The 19,028-nt window shown below is 40.9% G+C and overlaps 1 protein-coding gene across 1 annotated transcript; it reads right to left on the bottom strand.

The window, feature by feature from the left end:
- Positions 1-386: 386 nt before the first annotated feature.
- LOC135094930 (protein O-linked-mannose beta-1,2-N-acetylglucosaminyltransferase 1-like) lies at positions 387-17,150 on the bottom strand. Its single transcript, XM_063995444.1, has 14 exons — positions 16,950-17,150; positions 13,483-13,506; positions 12,575-12,724; positions 11,630-11,825; positions 11,206-11,441; positions 10,132-10,284; positions 8,370-8,468; positions 7,300-7,596; positions 6,141-6,314; positions 5,486-5,618; positions 4,197-4,277; positions 3,588-3,764; positions 3,091-3,225; positions 387-1,684 (listed from the first exon to the last, which is right to left on the bottom strand). The coding sequence occupies exons 1-14, from the start codon at positions 16,966-16,968 to the stop codon at positions 1,588-1,590; spliced, it is 1,971 nt and encodes a 656-aa protein (XP_063851514.1). The 5' UTR covers positions 16,969-17,150; the 3' UTR covers positions 387-1,587.
- Between the last annotated feature and the right edge of the window lie 1,878 nt (positions 17,151-19,028).

Raw genomic sequence — 19,028 nt, 5'->3', positions numbered from 1 at the left:
TTTTTATTGAAATTTGAAGATTTCTTTATTAAGTATCCGGTTGAAAATTGACTTGAGTTATGGCGGGAAATTTAAATAATTTTGCTTATGTTTGGTTACTGCTATTGGGGTTTATGAAAATTACACAAGCCTGCTAAGTTTGAGACAGTAACTATTTATTTCTGGGCAAAAATATGACGATTTTTTTTTTCAACAATGAGCTATACAATGAAAAAATTAGCAATGAGATTAATGAACTGAATTAATCTATATCTTACCTAGCCACCATATGTAAATATGTTATTTCAGTATTATGCCTGCTATTTGAGAACTGATGGAAAAGCTGCATTATTTTTCTTATTATCTGGGAGTCACTGCAATTAGGATTGATCAATTAAAGTATCGTATTTTCCACCAATCTTTATTAGGGCAACATATTTTTTTTTTTTGCCACTGGAAAGTATGAATTACCTAAAACACACGTACCCTCCCCCACCCAACATACACACATGTATACTCAACTCACAAAGGAATGTGTGTGTGTGTGTGTGTGTGTGTGTGTGTGTGTGTGTGTGTGTGTGTGTGTGTGTGTGTGTGTGTGTGTGTGTGTGTGTGTGTGTGTGTGTGTGTGTGTGTGTATGCATTTAGTTTAACCTCATCCCAGAGACTTACATATATAAAGGGAATGTCTTTTTATTTTGTGTGTATGTTTTTGTGTACACCAAGTAGTTTGTGTGTGGCTCATTTATGCAGCCTTCAATGTGTGTGTTTTTATACTTACACAGCCTCTCTTCTGTGTGTATGAGCATTTTTCATGTAAATCTATTAAACACACATTAAATTTTGCAAACATCACACACTTTTTTGGCTTCATCTCTTTGGCACAAAAATGGAAGAACAAATACATTAAATAAGAATAAGTGAATCAGAAAATTAAAAAGAAAAAAAAAATAATAGGAACAGTGAACACGGTAGCAATCAAAGATCAGAAAATTCAATAATAAGAAAGCTTGAATAAATAAGAATAAAAATAAATAAATAAAATAAAATAAAATAAATAAATAATAATCTAAATACCTCCCTCCTCCTCCTCCTCCTCCATCATCACTTTTTCCATCTCCTCATCCCTCATCATCATTTCCTTTTTCTTCCCCTCTTCCTCCATCATCATCTTTTCTCCTCTTCTTCTATCATCACTTTTTCTCCTAATCATCATATCATCATTTCATTTTCTTCCCCTCTTCCTCTATCATCACTTTTTCTCATCTCCCATCATTTCATTTTCTTCCCCTCTTCTTCCTCCTCCTTCTCCATCATTACCATAAGTAGCAGTAGCAGTAGCAGTAGCAGTAGTAGTAGTAGTAGTAGTAGTAGTAGTAGCAGTAGTAGTAGTAGTAGTAGTAGTAGTAGTAGTAGCAGTAGTAGTAGTAGTAGTAGTAGTAATAGCAGCAGCAGTAGTAGTAGTAGTACCAGTAGTAGTAGTAGTAGTTTGATTTATTAAGGTTAGTTAGGTAAAGGCAGCAGCAGAGGTACCCATGGTAGTAGTAGCAGTAGTAGTAGTAGAAATAGCAGTAGCAGTAGCAGTAGCAGTAGTAGTGGTGGTGTTCCTCAAGGCAGGGTGAGGGCAGTAGTGACAAACTTGGTGGTGTGGAAGTGAGGACTGTGGTTACTGAGCAGAATTACCTCACTTCCCTTCATGCTGAACCTGTTACGGGGAAGAAGTGTTAGTGTGTGTGGCTCCTAGGAGATCACGCCCTGTACAGCCACCTCTTTCGTCACATGGTGTATATATTTTTAATGTGTTTTGAATGTTTTTTTGGGCAGTTCTATCCTTGTTTATTAATCCCAACTTCAATTATAAAAGATAAAACAACAGAAATACAGAGAAAAGAGAAAATTCCCTTAATATTCCCATAATGAAAGAGAGAGAGAGAGAGAGAGAGAGAGAGAGAGAGAGAGAGAGAGAGAGAGAGAGAGAGAGAGAGAGAGAGAGAGAGAGAGAGAGAGAGAGAGAGAGAGAGAGAGAGAGAGAGAGAGAGAGAGAGAGAGAGCCTTTTCTTATGGGTGTGTGTTTTTTTTTTTTTTAGTGTTTTTGGTTAGTTTTTCAGGTCCCATGATGTATATAGAGTTCTGCGGACACTGTGTAAATAGAAATGGTGTTGAAAAGGAAATATATAAGTAAATAGTGGGCTTGCAGGCATTGTTTAGACAGAAATCATGCAAAGGAATGAATGAATAAATAGGGCATGTTTAAACAGATACTGTGTACAAGAATAAATTAATGAAAAGGTACTTGCTTGTATTTAAACAGAAAAAAAAAAGAAAATAAATAATAATAAATAAATAAAAATTAATAGGAAAAAGAGTGATAGGAGATTTGACCTATTAAATTACACTATTTTATCTTTCAATCTATTTATATACTAAGTAAATTACACTAATCCCAACAGTTCTATCCTTGTTTATTAATCCTAACTTCAATTATAAAAGATAAAACAACAGAAATGCAGAAAAAAGAGGAAATTCCCTTAATATTCCCATAATGAGAGAGAGAGAGAGAGAGAGAGAGAGAGAGAGAGAGAGAGAGAGAGAGAGAGAGAGAGAGAGAGAGAGAGAGAGAGAGAGAGAGAGAGAGAGAGAGAGAGAGAGAGAGAGAGAGAGAGAGAGAGAGAGAGAGAGAGAGAGAGACCTGCTCCTCCTTCCTTGTTCAGTCAAATTCAATTCCACTTATCATCTTCTAAGCCATGTTAAACTGAATTAATGAAAAAAATAATAAAATAGATAAATAAAAAAAAAAAAAAAAGGAAAAAGGAAAAAAATAACCTAACCTGAGAATTACCCGTATTTTTTACCCTTTCACTGCGACATGCAACAATGTATGGTGCGTACAGAAGCATGTGCAAGAAAAAAGATGAAAAGGAATAGATTTTGCAGTTTCTAGCCAGTACAGTGTTTGAGGATGGCTGTAGACTGAGAAGAAGTGTCCCAGAGTGGTTAGTGATTAAAGAAAGATGTACCAGACACCAGTAGATGAGTTAAGAACCAAAGTATCATGAGGAGGAACAGGAAGAGGAAAGGCAGCTACACAACACCAACACAGCACCACCTCACCTCAGCAGGCCCTTGTGGAGTCCTTTAGGGGGAGAGTCTTGGTGGTGGAAGAGACCAAAACACTGAGACAGCAGCTTCATCCCCGACCACCCATCCATATCACTCTCCTTATATGGTAACACCACCACTGCTTGTCTGGGGGAAGGTGTCTGTTAATTCTCACACACACACACACACACACACACACACACACACACACACATATACAGATAATCCAATGACTACAGTTAACAATTGAATAAATATGAGTGGGAAAAAAAAAAAGAATTATAGAGTGCACACTAACTAAAGGAAAGACTAGGTAAACACACACACACACACACACACATGGTGCGAGCCATCAATCGATAGTATTTCCCTCCTAGATTAGTCTTACCGTTAGGATTAATGTTAAGTTTTTCCCCATCCCCTATGTACATTTTCAGTTTGTCAACTGCCTAAATAATAAACCGTTTATTATTATTATTATTATTATTATTACACACACACACACAAACCTGTCCGTGGTTAAGTTAAGATGCAGGTGTTGTGTGTCCTTCTCGTCAGCACACTTAAGCACCTCGTCATGGGCAGGTGTGAGGGTGAGGGAGGAGGAGTTAAGGATGGAGGACAGGTGAGCTTCGTACCTCTGGGCTGCTAATGACTCTCCATTGAGGATGGGTGTGTTCATCTCTCTGTCAAGGTAAAGGGGTGTGTGAGACTGTTGCTCTCTCTCTCTCTCTCTCTCTCTCTCTCTCTCTCTCTCTCTCTTCTGTATTTTCACTGTTTTTCTTATTGAAGTATATATTTTCTCCTCTTCCCTTGCTTTCCCTTTCTCTCATTCTTTTTCTCTCTCTGTTTTGTCTTACTTTTATCTTAGCATTACACATTTTTCCCTCCTAATCTCTTTCTTTCTCTCCGACACATGTACACCACACTTCTCTCCCATAACACCTCATCTCTAATACCACACTTTGAATAAACCAGTGTAGTCTACAAGAAGAAGACCAGAGTTTGAAATCCCTGCTAATCCATTCCATCCCCTCCACCACTCACAGGTTGGTGGCTCTGAGTCGCTGGAAGAGTGCGTGGATCAGAGGGGTGGCCGGCTCAAGCTCAGGTCCCACTGGGCGGTGAAGGACGCGGGATATGTCAGGGATGATGATCTCTCTGTTCCAGCGGCCTGCCTTGAACCATCCCCCCAGCCTCTGTAAGGGATGCCAGGCTGGTAAACACATGTCTCTCTATCTACACACCAGGCTGGCACACACAATAAATTAAACTCATGCTGGCACACACAACAAATTAAACTCACAGAAAAAAAAAAAAAAAAGACAATAACCCAGGTTTGACATCAAAAACACAAAAAAAAAGCCCAAGTTTTTTTTATTTTGCACATAAGAATTTAGTTTTCTATCATGTTGCTCAATAAGGTGTATGCGTGTACAGACAACTCCATGCTTGATGCCCCAGCTTTCCAACTTATATTTCCGACAAAAGCAACATTAGTCTTTTTTTTTTTCCAGGCAGCTGTCATCGGCTGAGAGAGAGAGAGAGAGAGAGAGAGAGAGAGAGAGAGAGAGAGAGAGAGAGAGAGAGAGAGAGAGAGAGAGAGAGAGAGAGAGAGAGAGAGAGAGAGAGAGAGAGAGAGAGAGAGAGAGAGAGAGAGAGAGAGAGAGAGAGAGAGAGAGAGAGAGAGAGAGAGAGAGAGAGAGAGAGAGAGAGAGAGAGAGAGAGAGAGAGAGAGAGAGAGAGAGAGAGAGGGGGGGGGGAAGCCTAGATGGAGGAGATAGGGAAGAAGGAGGGTATGAGAAATGTATAAACAAGGAGGGAGTGGGGATGGGGGGTGGGGAGGGTGGGCAGACATGGAGTGGGGATGACAAAGGAGGCGTGGCTTGACTGACAAGTCACAACTTCTGGCCAGTGATGTTTGCCTTAACACTCCCTTGAGTTGACATGTTGCTTCAAGTAACAACAAGTGCAGGGGAGCTGCTTCCCCTGGCAGGAAGCCGTCTGTACATATATATAAAAGATGTAAAAGCAGTCAAGCCTGACCAGTTCACTTCCTGTACCGTACAAGTTAACACAGGCTTTGTCCAGCCAGACCAACCTGTCTCAACGTGACCTAAACAAGTGTCTGTCCTTCAGATAACACTTCACACCATTCCTTTCACCTTGCATTACTTTTTAATTGCTTATTTAAATGATTAACAGATAAATGTGAGGAATAAACAAATAAATAAATAAAACTCCCCAAAAATAATAACCCCACCCAAAAAAACACTGGGTTGGGTAGTAAAAAAAAAAAAAAAAAAAAAAAGGGTGTTTTTTTACAACCCTGCAATAAACCCTGTGTTACTGAAAAAGTGCCCTCACATGGTGACAAGTCTTGGTGACAAAGAGTGCAGCCCCTCACCTTCTATTACAACACTCCTTCATCTTGGTCCTCAGCTCCTTCAGGTAGGTCTCCATGCGCAGGGTGAAAGCCAGGCCGGGGAAATCCTCCACTCTATACACAAGGTCAGGTCGAGTGGACACATTGAGGTACCCTGAAGTTAAATTAGTTTGTGAGTGCCTGAGCAGGGAAGGGGATGCATTTTCACATTTTATCCTTCAATTAACCTACACTCTTTGTCTTCACCACATCCATCTCTCTCAGTAACCTCTCCCACACATTCACATTTCTATAAAGAGGTGTGCACACTTCTTTTCACATCTCTCTAGCCATATCCATCAAGCTCTTCCTTCAACAGACACGCACTCCTTGCACCCATCACCTCCTCTCAGTAACCTCTTCCACACACCCAGGCACACTGTATGACATAACTTAACCTACACCTAGCAAAATCCATCAGGCCCTTCCTTCAAAGACATACACTCTTTGTCCCATCACCTCCACACCTAGCTATATCTATAAGGCCCTTCCTTCAACACACTCCTTGCCCCCATCACCTCCTCACCCAGCTATATCTAGGCCCTTCCTTCAACAGACACACGCTCCTTGCCACCATTACCTCCTCTTAGTAACCTACATTTCTATGAGAGAGCCAGCACCAAGTTAGTCCACATACCATTGGGGTTCCATGCTGAGATGCCCAGTATTGTTGGATCATGAAGCAGAGGCAGAAGTGAGGCAGTGTAGGCCAAGAAGTCTGGGGCAAGGAGCAGTCCGGCCTCCACTATGGTGATGTAGGGGGAGTTCGGGAAGGCTACGTGAGCTGTCTCAAACACCAGCTGCATGACCTCTGTTGGGTTTGGTTAGGTCTGGTTAATCCTCTGACTGCAGACTGGTACATCTTTCATTATCACAAACCACTTTAAGATATTTCCTTTCCTTCCACAGCTACGTTTGAATATTGTCAGCCAGGCACAGGAAAGCCCCCTTTAATCGATCTTTTCATTCCTGTAAGTACTTGTAGAATATCTTGTATTGTGTCTGTATTACTGTGAATTGTTGGATATTGCAATGAAATGTTTAACTACCAAGCACTCTGAGACATCTTTACTTGTTCTACAGCCACCTGCAATCTTTAAACTGGGCAGAAATGGCAAAATGTACTCTTTTTAATTCTCTTCTTCCTTGTAGATTATAAAGGTTTCATTCAATACTACTGGTGGTGTTAATTGTCTTGTATCACAGTGAAAGGGTCAAGTTAGGTTAGGATAAGGGATCAGATTAAAGTGTTATGGTATTATATATAGGGTGTCTGTGCCAGGTAGGGTGTTAGGGTGTAAGTTATAAGGTGTTAAAGTAAGGAATACAGTGTTAGGGTGAGAAATAAGGTGTCAGGGTGTAGATTAATGTGTCAGGGTGAACAAACACAAAATTGGAAAAAAAAAACACTAGTACATTAACGACCCAAATATGAAAAACAAACAAACAAACATACAAACACAAGTACATATAAAAGATGATAAAAATGAGAAAAAAAAAGGAAAAGAAAGAAACACACATGCATACACACACACAAAAATGGAAAAAAAGAAAGAAAATGCAAACATTTATATATACATAAAAATAAATAAAAATGAAAGGAAAAGAAGAGAAGAAAAAGCACACATATATATACAAAACACACACACACACAAATGTACATAAACAATACTAAACTTAAAAAAAAAAGGAAGAAAACACACATACACACATAAATATACATGAGAAACTGCCCCTGAAAAAAAACATATAAATAAAAAAATAAAAATAAATAAAATAAATAAAAAACAACTCACCATGATACTGCAGCGTGTCATTAAAATTCTGCGGCACAATTGCCTTGGAGCTGAAATTGAAGAGGCGGGAGAGAGTGAGTACGTCCGGGATGTGGCGCGGGTCATACACCACCACCACGTACTTGTTCTGCACCCCAGGCTGACCAAGGACAGTCTGCAGGGTCAGGGTCAAGTCAGACAAGGAGGTGTGGCCCCTGTTGCCGGCGATGACCATGATGGGGGTGGTAAACATTGCACTGCCGACTATCTGGTGGTTGGTGAGGATGGCAGGTCGCAGTGGCAGCTCCCGGTGGCTCACTGTGGGGGGGGTGGGAGAGGTAAGCCTGAGGAGGGTGGTTTTGTATAACTAGGTCACTCTTGAGGGTGCTGGTGAGTTACTGTAGGACTGACATGCAAAGTAAGGTGATGTGATAATTGTATTAGTGAAGAAAAGTAATGTTAATGATGCAGTAACCACAAAACAACTGTAAATTTAACTCAAAACACAGAGAATGACAAAAAATTCACCAATGGAGCCACAAAATGATAATAAATTCAAGTCGAACAAAGAGAAACACAAACGTACGTATTTTGGAAACCTATTTATATTTATCAGTACTCTGCCTCATGCCAGAGAGAGAGAGAGAGAGAGAGAGAGAGAGAGAGAGAGAGAGAGAGAGAGAGAGAGAGAGAGAGAGGAGAGAGAGAGGAGAGAGAGAGGAGAGAGAGAGAGAGAGAGAGAGAGAGAGAGAGAGAGAGAGAGAGAGAGAGAGAGAGAGAGAGAGGAGAGAGAGAGAGAGAGAGAGAGAGAGAGAGAGGAGAGAGAGAGAGAGAGAGAGAGAGACGAGAGAGAGAGAGAGGAGAGAAGAGAGAGAGAGAGAGAGAGAGAGAGGAGAGAGAGAGAGAGAGAGAGAGAGAGAGAGGAGGGAGAGAGAGGAGAGAGAGAGGAGAGAGAGAGAGAGGAGAGAGAGAGAGGAAGCAAACCAGTCCCAGTCACAAAGGAAAACTCAAAAGTGTCACCCAAAACAGGAGCTATAACATCTTGAAACCTTGGACCTTTGCATCACTCGACTCTCTATTGACTGACACACCTGAGCAGAAGTCTGTGATGTGAGGGTGTGTGGCGCAGAATCTAAGGCGGTCTGGGTTCTGGTCCACTGGAGGGTCTGGCTTGATGGACTGGCCCTGCACTGTGGGATGGGATTCAGTCAGTGCAAGCTTATAAATACTTGGAGCTAAGAGTGTGCAAGGTGCAAGGTGTGTAAGAGACAGTGGTACTTTGAAAGCCTGGTGTATAGGTGATAAACTGATAGATAAATAAATAGACAGACAGGTAGGTAGATAGATGGATGGATATATATATAAATGGATATAAATTGATAGATAGATATATTGATAGGTAGACAGACAGATAGATAAATAGATAGGTAGATATATGATTACCTGAAGGAAACACTGGGTAAATATAGATACAATGAATGGAGAAAAGGAAGGACTGGCTGACTATAGATGCAGTAACTGGACTACAGATAAGTATACATGCAATGACATGACTAGAAGTGTTGTTAAGGCCCTGCACACTACACCCATAGTCTGTTCAGAGCAAGAAGTCCATTTATGGTGGGGCTAGTATGGTGGTTTACCTCTAGCCATGTTGCCAAATCAACCTTCATACATGGGTCTCTCTCTTTTGCTTCCCATCTGGGTGCTATTTGAAAGTGATATTTTATGTATTCTGTATATAGTAAAGGAAGCGACATAGTACAATGAGTGTCGATGTTTAGGATTATAACTACGACCTGTATAAATTATATGAAGGGGCAAATATTTTTTCCCATGTTGCCACGTTGTCCTGGAAGTGGTGGTGGTGGTGGCGGTGGTGGGGTATCATTAAAAGGGATTAGCACTCCCTTGCGGGTGTGTGTGTGTGTGTGTGTGTGTTGAAGGAGGAGGAGGAGGAGGAGGAGCAGTGGGAAAGGGATTTTGATGGAAGCTACAACTCTGCCTCGCTTGCATTCCAGGGTCCTGCATAGCAGGGAAATGAAAATGGTTTACTACCACTGAAGAGAATGCTTGTAATGGATTCCTTATCCCACCTTCAAAAACAACTGCATGGGTTGCAAAAGCCACCAACGTTTCCGAGAAAACTGTTCAAAGAATCTGCTCGAAACAAGGCTGGACATCACCAGAAAGGACTGTCTTTTTGTCATCAAAGAAGAGGAGATATTCTGCACCTGTCACCACTCTGCACAGCTTTGATAAATATGCTGTAAGAAGAACAGTCTTGGCATTTTATGAGAGCCATCAAGTCCCGACTCTGCAAAAAATTCAAGAAGTGAAGGAAAAAATATCCTTCAGTGGCTGCAAAACCTCCCTTCACACGGTTGAAATTGATAATAAATAAATACTACATAAGTATAATATATATATATATATATATATATATATATATATATATATATATATATATATATATATATATATATATATATATATATATATATATATATATAGAGAGAGAGAGAGAGAGAGAGAGAGAGAGAGAGAGAGAGAGAGAGAGAGAGAGAGAGAGAGAGAGAGAGAGAGAGAGAGAGAGAGAGAGAGAGAGAGAGAGAGAGAGAGAGAGAGAGAGAGAGAGAGAGAGAGAGAGAGAGAGAGAGAGAGAGAGAGAGAGAGAGAGAGAGAGAGAGATAAACACATGTTGAAAGAAGGGGGACAGACTGTTAATCTTATCATTGGCAGACAAACTGGCAGCGTCGCACTCATGGGAATTCCAGAATCTGCCACACCTTGAACAGACTTCCTGCTCTGAACCAACACTGTAGGTGATGATACACATACACATACACTCACACTGTCTTGGTGCACAAAATTTCTTATCAATGGGGGACCACAAGCCACCTTTTGAAGCCTCCAGTTCCTCAAATGGAGAGAAGCCCTGGAGTCCTTTCTGTGTCACCATAAACCACTGTCCTCGAAACTGCAGGTTCTGTATTTGGCTGCTCCCTGTTAGTGGACAGAGAATGACTGATGCAATGAATTTTACTGTATTTGTTATTATTACTTATTTATGTTTTAATATAAAGGTGCTGGCCAGGGGCAAAAAAAGGATGGAAAACAGTCCTAAGGTGCCAATCCTGAAGTGAAGGCTAAAAAGATTATCTAAAAATTTAAGGATAAAGAGATGGACAAAGCAGGGATGGGAAAAAAGAGAAAGGGAAAAACAAAATGATAGAGAGGTAGAACTAAGATAAGGAGAAAGAGATGGACAAAGCAGGAATGGAAGAGATAAAGGAAAAGTTGAGACAATAAAGATAAGTGACAGGACTGAGATAACATAAACAGGCAGAACTAAGATGGCAAAGGGAAACAAACAGAAGTAGGAGACAGAGGGAGAGGAAGGCAGAGATGGCAGAGACAAAACCAAAATGGCAGACAGTGAAAGAAAGGAATGGACAGAAATCATATAAAAAAAAGTCTTCCCTGAATAAAAAAGGATGACATGAATAAAACAAACCCATGAAAACTAAAATCTCCCCCAACAACAACAAAAAGTGTAAAAAAAAAAAATGTTCCCAAAAATGACAAAAGATTTTCCAAGGCTGAGAGAGAGAGAGAGAGAGAGGAGAGAGAGAGAGAGAGAGAGAGAGAGAGAGAGAGAGAGAGAGAGAGAGAGAGAGAGAGAGAGAGAGAGAGAGAGAGAGAGAGAGAGAGAGAGAGAGAGAGAGAGAGAGAGGGAGAGAGAGAGAGAGAGAGAGAGAGAGAGAAAAAACACTCAAAATACCCACACAAATTGGAGAAAAAAAAAAAAATCATAAACTGGAACATGTATAAACACTTTAAACAACCACACACACACACACACACACACACACACACACACACACACACACACACACACACACACACACACACACACACACACACCCAATTTAGCAAACAGGTTCTTGGCAGCAGGACTGAGGTTTCTGGAGGCTTCATCAAAGGTCACCGCCACCAGGATGTCCCCCTCGAGAACCTCCTGCGACAAGAAGGCCTCCAGCTGAGATGAGTCTCCAGCATAGGTGTCAAAGCGCTTTGCTATTATTGCCTTCATTTGTTTTGGGTCCACCACCACTAGGTTCAACCCTCGGCCGCCACTGTTCACGTCCTTCTCGATGACACTGTGGGGGTGCAGTCTAGTTAGTTTGTTTTGTTTTGTATAATTTTGTTTTGTATAATTTTGTTTTGTTTTGCTTTGGTTTGCTTTGGTTTGGTTTGTCTTGGTTTGGTTTGGTTAGGTTTAGTCAAGTTAGGTTAGGTTATGTTATCACTGGCTTCAGGGGACTTAACAATTACTGCCATCACTCACTACTTCCCAGAGATGCACACTCTGGGCTGGTCATCGTTGGTCTTGCCGCTGTACACGTGCACTGGAAAGTGGTGGTTGGGGCACACCTCCACCAGGCCACAGTTTGGCTCAATGCTGCCCACCTGCATCACACCCACCCCTGCTCTCTCCCCAGTGCCTGCAGGGGCAGCAGGAGGGAGCAGCAGGTTAGGTGGTGCTAAGAATGGAAGATTGCAATTTGAGATGAGGGAACAAAGGATCTAATATACACACTGGCAGAAAAGAAAAAAAATATTAGAAAAAATATTAGAAAAAAGGAAAACTATTAGAAAATGTTAGAAAACAGAAATATTCCTAGAAAAAATGTATTAGAAAGAAAAATATTAGAAAAAAGAAAATTATTAGAAAAGAACATAATTATTAGAAAAAAAAAAAAATGAAAAAAAATACACAGATCCAACTTACAATTACAGTCTTACATACAAATATAAAAGAGAATTACAAACCAAGGGCAACAAAAACTTCTCAAAAAAGATTAAAGATAAATAAAAGGTGTCCATCCCAAAGGAAAAAAGTCAACCAAAAGGATGAACCTAGAGTAGTGTGTTGAGACGTCCCTTTTGAAAGAACTCAAGAAGGGGGAAAATACAGACACAGGCAGGGAGTTCCAGAGGTTACCAGTGAAGGGGAATGAAAGATTGAGAGTGCTGGTTCACCCTTTTACTGTGATACAAAGCAATGAAGACCACCAGAAGTAATGCATGAAATATAAGCATCTACAAGAAAAGAACTAAAAATAATATATTTTGCAATTTCTATCCTGTTTTAGGCTGGAGGTGGCTGCAGAACAAGTGAAGATGTTTCAGAGTGATTAGTAATTAAGGAAAGATGTACCAAAGAGCAGAGAAGAACAGGAGATCAACTAGAAGAAAATCTCTCTCTAAACACACACACACACACACACACCTTGTGGAGGGTACATTGCAGTCACATTCCCCACATAAAAGGTAACTTTCGGTGGTAGTGGTGAGCCGAAGAGGAACTCGAAGACCCCGTACAGGCCAACCCCAACAAAGACCCCCAGGCAGAGGAGACCAAGCTGACGGCACGTCCATCCTGCCCACATGCCAAGGAGAAGGTGATTTGTTTATTTATTTTTTATTAATGTAGGAGGGGCACTGGCTAAGAGCAACAAAAGGAGTGAAAAACAAAAAGGGCCCAGCGCAGTTTGGGACGAGCACGATGCTATGGATAATGCTTTGGGTGAACGCTGTCTCTTTACTTAAGAATCTTTGTTCATGCTGCCCCAGTCACAAAGGTGTTAAAATGATAACACAAAATTAGAGGGCAAGTTTGTTGATGTAGTTTGTGGTTAAATTTGTATGTATATTGTTTGTCTATCTATTTATTAACTGTTAACTCTCCATTCAACCACTAGTCAGTATTTAGTAGTAGTAGTAGTAGTAGTAGTAGTAGTAGTAGTAGTAGTAGTAGTAGTAGTAGTAGTATCCATCTTTTCACTAACACCCCATCTATTCATCATTCATTACCCGTAGATCTAGTTATTGCTTTATGTACCATTTAATTTCTCCAGCTTTTATTTCCTTATTAGACATTACAGCATAACATTCACTATGCTTTCTTTTATTTTCCATGTCTATAATGTATCCTTATTTCTATGTATATTTATAATGTATCTTATTAGGTGTTACAACGTAATAAATATTATTTTCTGCATCTATTTATAATGTATCCTATCAAATTAATGTATTGTAAACTTTAAAATGCTATGTTTGTGTGTGTGTGTGTGTGTATGTGTGTGAAGCAGGAACATAATTCATTACCTATATTCACCTCTAGATATTCATACTCACCCAGCGACACTCTCTTCATGCCAGCTAGTGAAATAAGGCAGAATTCATCATCACTATGTAAGTTCAGCATTTTATTCAGTATAAAACTAAAAGGAATTCTACAAAAGATAATAAGGATATATATAGATTGATTTTAGAATAATAATACTCTCTCTCTCTCTCTCTCTCTCTCTCTCTCTCTCTCTCTCTCTCTTAGGTCTTTTAGGTTAGTTATTAGGATAGGATAAATAATACACACACACACACACACACATTACATACATTGACTGACAGACAATTTGGTTTCAGAGGTGGAAGATCTTGTGTCACGAATTTAGTGAGCTTTTATAGTAGAGCAATTGATATAATTCAAGAGAGAGAGAGGGTTGGGCAGACTGTGTTTATTCAGACCTAAAAAAAATGCATTTGATAAGGTACCACACCAGAGACTGTTATGGAAAATTCAAAATATAGGGGGTTTGCAAGGCAACATTGCACTTCTTGAGGGACAGAGAAATGAGAACAGTAATAAAGGGAGAAAAATCATAATGGTGTAGAGTTACAAGTGGAGTACCACAGGGGACAGTCTTAGCCCCCGTAATGTTTCTGGTGTATGTCAATGATATGGTGGATGAGATTGACAGTTTTATAAGTCTGTTTGCAGATGATGCAAAATTATTGAAAAAAAAGTGGAAAACAATATGGATTGTGAAATATTACAGAAAGATCTAAATAATATATATAAATGGAATAAGAAATGGGAAATGGAATTCAATGTAAAGAAATGCAAGGTGATGGAATTAGGAAAAAAGCAAAAGAAGACTGACAAGTTCCTACACCATGGGAGAAGTGGACATTAAGAAAACCAAAGAAGAAAAAGATTTGGGAATTACAATAAATGATAATTTATCACCAGAAAAACATGTAAACAAAATAGTTGGGGAAACCTATGAGTTACTAAGAAAGATGAAAGGGGCATTTGCTTACATGGATGAAGAGATGATGAAAAAGTTGATGGAATATGTGATTCAACCAAACCTGGAATATGCCACAATTGTTTGGTCACCCCATAATAAAAAGGAAATAAGGAAAATTGAAAGGATCCAAAGAGCTGCAACCACATTGGAACCAAGTTTGAGAGATTTAACCTATGAAGAAAGATTAAGGAGATTGAAGCTTCCATCATTACAAGAGAGAAGAGAAAGAGGGGAGCTGATTGCTATATACAGAGCTTTAAAGGGTAAGGATCAAGTTGACAAAGACTTATTTGTGTGGGATTCAAGAGATACAATAGGACATGGAGTGAATTTGAGGAAAACAGCAAGTAGAAGAGATATCAAGAAATATGGTTTCCTAAACAGGATAGAAATATGGAACAACTTAGATGAAACAGTGGTACAAGTAACAAATATTCATGAATTTAGAGTTAAGCTGGATGCTTATAGACATGGAGACAGGACAGCACGAACATAGCTCTTTTCCTGTAAAACACAACTAGGTAAATACACACACACACACACACACACACACACACACACACACACACACACACACACACTTTCTCTCTATTATTAATTTTTTTTTAAACATCAGGAAAATATCATCTTTCTCCTTCCCTTTTTGTTTCTCTTCCCACCTCCTCCTTCCCATTCTTCCTCTCCCTTAGTAATGTAACTGTGTGTGTGTGTGTGTGTGTGTGTGTGTGTGTGTGTGTGTGTGTGTGTGTGTGTGTGTGTGTGTGTGTGTGTGTGTGTGTGTGTGTGTGTGTGTGTGTGTGTGTGTGTGTGTGTGATGCAAATACATTAATGAAGTACTAGGGAGATATAGATATATAGATAATTATTAATATATCTGCTTGAACAAAGTACCAATTGGACAAAATATGAGATTTCATGAGTTTTAGTTTTTATTATGCATATGCCTTGTGTTATCTTGTATATTGTAACTATATTTAAATGCTTATTTTGTCAATAAACTTATTACTATTGTGTGTGTGTGTGTGTGTGTGTGTGTGTGTGTGTGTGTGTGTGTGTGTGTGTGTGTGTGTGTGTGTGTGTGTGTGTGTGTGTGTGAACGAATACCCAGCTAATTGAGACATCAGTTGGATGAGGGAGGGACTGTATGTAGGTGACTTGAGATGGCCAAGCAAGAGGAAGCAGCTCTCAGGACCCATGGGACAGACAGAAGGGCCAGCCAGCAAGGAAGCAGAGTGCCACAGCCCCACTCCTTCAGATTCACGATTCATGCACTTCTTACCCATTATTTTAACACATTTTCCCTTGCTATTATTTTTCTCTCTCTCATCAGGGAGGGAGGATGGCTGAGTTCAGACAGGAGAGTGTGAGGTGGTTGGGCAGCTGGCATCACGATACGACCCACGCTGACCTGTGACCCATGACCCGTCTCACATGGATCCTATTTTTCTCCACCCTGCAAGCCACACAGCCATCCCCAACAACTGCAGTCTTTAGTCCGGCGCCTGTGTTCATTGTGCGAGGCCTGGCACAGAAGCGAGTGCCTTCCGGTTCCTACTACCTATGTCCTCATACATTCATCTCACCTCCTTAATCTTCTTCGTATTAGCAAAACACAAAGGTATTATTGCAGTTTCCAGCAACACACCACACACAGGTACATGCCTCGGCAGGGTCTACATCTCACAGTTTGGAGCATTTCTGGCATCATTTTACCGTCGGAAATTAACAATAACTTCAGATGAGAATTTTGAAGGTTTAAGTCAATTCTGGCTTAGATCCCCCTCTTGTAGGATACTGAGTGTGTTCGTACGTTTGTTATCAATGGTGTGTACGTGCAATGGCAACAGGACACCGAAAGACGTGGGGTTGCCCGCTGCCAATCAGGTCACAGGGAAATCTGTGGGCCAATCACATGCAGGCAGGTGTGTTCAGAGGAGGAGGCAGCACCCGGGAGTGTCAGTGGAAGAGAGGCGTGTGCCGGCAGGGAACACACAAACTGCCAGTTTACCGCCACTTCCCTCAACTTCTTCTTAAGGGGTTTTCATTAAGTAATTACTGTTGGTATGTATGTGGTGGTGACTCACAGAATACAGGAAGCTGCTAAGTGTTAGGTTACGCTAGTTTACCTTATGGGGGGTGTTACGGGGTTATGATGGTCACTTTACGAGGGGCTCCAGGTGAGGACGAAGCCCCCTCCCCCCCAAGAAAGCTACGTTAGGTTAGGATAGTGTAGACATTTTCTGTTTTCGAAGTATGCCTTTTCCCATTCTTAGATTTTTTTTTAAGGAATGTCAAAAAAAGCCGAATTCTGGTTTTCCCCATTCAAACAACCCCGCACTCCCACCAAGCCCCTATGCTTGTTGGCTTTAGTGAGATAAAGATGGGAGTATTGGTTCAAACTGCAAATTCACCAACGCAATTACTGTATTTACTTCCTCCCTCACCTGGTAAAAAAGGTTAAATACTTGTTACTGTAAGCTCTCTCTCCGGAATCATTCACTCATCACTTACTTCTCCTTTTACACGTCATTAGGACTGTTTTGGCGTCATAACTCAATGCGCAGGGATTCTCGGGGGTCAGCTGGGGCCACGTGGAGAGTGATAGGCACGGGACAACAATGGGGAAGAGTGAAAAAAAGGAAAAAAAATAAAAATGAGGGACAGCGTCGGGCCCAGTACAGGGACCTGGCACAACAAAACTTATCTTGATCTTGATCTTGATGGTACAGGTGGCAATAGGATAACTCCTGAGCTAGGCCTTTGGATCGGCAACTCCTGTAGAAGGGAAAAAAAAGAGAAACGATCAGCATCCTCTATCCTAATTATTCATACATCTGGCACGCCACATTCTCTCCAGAAACTCTTCCACCGCCTCAATCATCCTTTCATTCGCCTCTCTACAGTCCCACCAACAACACCATCCATTCCTTTCCTGTGTTCTCCACTCTTTCATTCCTATCATGCCCTAACTCAGTCAGTATCACTTGCATCATCTCATTCCTGTCTCTGGCATACTGCACACACTCCAGCACCACATGTTCCACCGTCTCATCCTCTCCCATGTCACACATATGGCACACTTTGCTGCGGGACTCAGACCACCTGTAACTCCTTGCATTCACATCCATACACTGTGCCCTCGCTCGGAAGAGAAGATCACCGCCCAGGCTTCCATCATACCACCTTTCATACCTCGGGGCCTCTTTCTCCTTGTACCATTCCAGGGTCTTCTTTCTTTCCATCTCATTCTTTCATTCATTCAGTCCCACACATTTCACTTCTTTGTCTATCTCATTCTTCCATTTTCTCACATCCCATTCGGCTCCCACTCTGCCTCCTCTTGTTACCACCCATTCACGCTCATTTTGATTCCTACCAGCCATTCTTATCGCCCACACAACTTGCAATCCATTCCTGTCTGTCATTCTCATGCATCTCTTCCTCTATTTGCTTCCACTTTCATTCCACAGGTACACCTTCCTTGCTATTCTTGCATCATCCATTCTCTCAAGCCTAATCTTGTACCTAAGTGTGGCTTTCGTGAGTCTTTCCCTAAAGGTGCTCCATCCCATGTCACCTCTCAAGGCTTCAACTGCTGTGCACCTCGGTGCACTCAGTCCCATCCTTGCTACTCTATTCTGGCCCACTTCTAACTTATCAATTTCACTTTCATTCCATGCAATCACATCCATACCATACATTATACATGGCACAGCCACACTCTTCCACACTTCTCTCAACACATCATACTTACTTGCTCTCATCCTTGCCGCGCTTCCCTGTCGACCTACCCACTGGTTTACCATACTTATCTTTTCATTCTTTGCTTTTGCACACCCACTAGGACTCATCCACATCCCTAAGTACTTGTATTCTTGCACCTGTCTCAACTCATTCTCTCCAAGTCTCCATACCACATTACTTTCATCCTCTGACCTATTCACAATCATTACTTTGCTTTTCTCACTGCTAAACCTGACTCCAAAGTCATTTCCATACCCAACCATAACATCCAACAAACTCTGAAACTCATCTGCCGATTCACTCATAACAACTACGTCATCTGCATAAAGAAGCACACATACTTTATCGTTCCCCACACTTACCCCTACATTCATTCTTCTCATTCTAGCTGCTAACTCCTCTGTATACAGGCTAAAAAGGATTGGTGACAATATACAGCCTTGACTAACTCCTCTCTCACTCTTCACCCAGTCTGTTTCTATATCTCCTAGTCTGTATTTAGCTGTATCTAGCTCTTGTGTCAATATACATGCTGTGCACTATGTTGACTATCTTTGCACTCAACTCAACTTTTTTATAAAACTCTAACTAGCATTTCTCCATTCACCCTATCATAAGCTTTCTTTATATCCAGAAAACCTAAGTACAATTTACCTCCATCACCTTCTCTCTCTCTCTCTCTCTCTCTCTCTCTCTCTCTCTCTCTCTCTCTCTCTCTCTCTCTCTCTCTCTCTCTCTCTCTCTCTCTCTCTCAATCATTTCATTCACCATAAACCTATTATCCTCAGCTCTCCTCTCCCCACGGAACCCATTTTGTTCCTCACCTAACATTCCCGTTCTCTCAGT

This window comes from Scylla paramamosain, chromosome 47, assembly GCF_035594125.1.
Source record: "Scylla paramamosain isolate STU-SP2022 chromosome 47, ASM3559412v1, whole genome shotgun sequence".
In the NCBI taxonomy this organism is placed as follows: domain Eukaryota; kingdom Metazoa; phylum Arthropoda; class Malacostraca; order Decapoda; family Portunidae; genus Scylla; species Scylla paramamosain.
This window is presented reverse-complemented; position numbering and strand designations above follow the sequence as displayed.

Bases quoted from the DNA above. Each gene is read 5' to 3' on its own strand.
- LOC135094930 (XM_063995444.1), bottom strand. The intron at 10,285-11,205 runs GTGTGTGTGTGT...GTCCACTAACAG, and splicing joins GAACCTGTTTGCTAAATTGG to GGAGCAGCCAAATACAGAAC. The intron at 6,315-7,299 runs GTGAGTTGTTTT...CAAACCCAACAG, and splicing joins TGACACGCTGCAGTATCATG to AGGTCATGCAGCTGGTGTTT.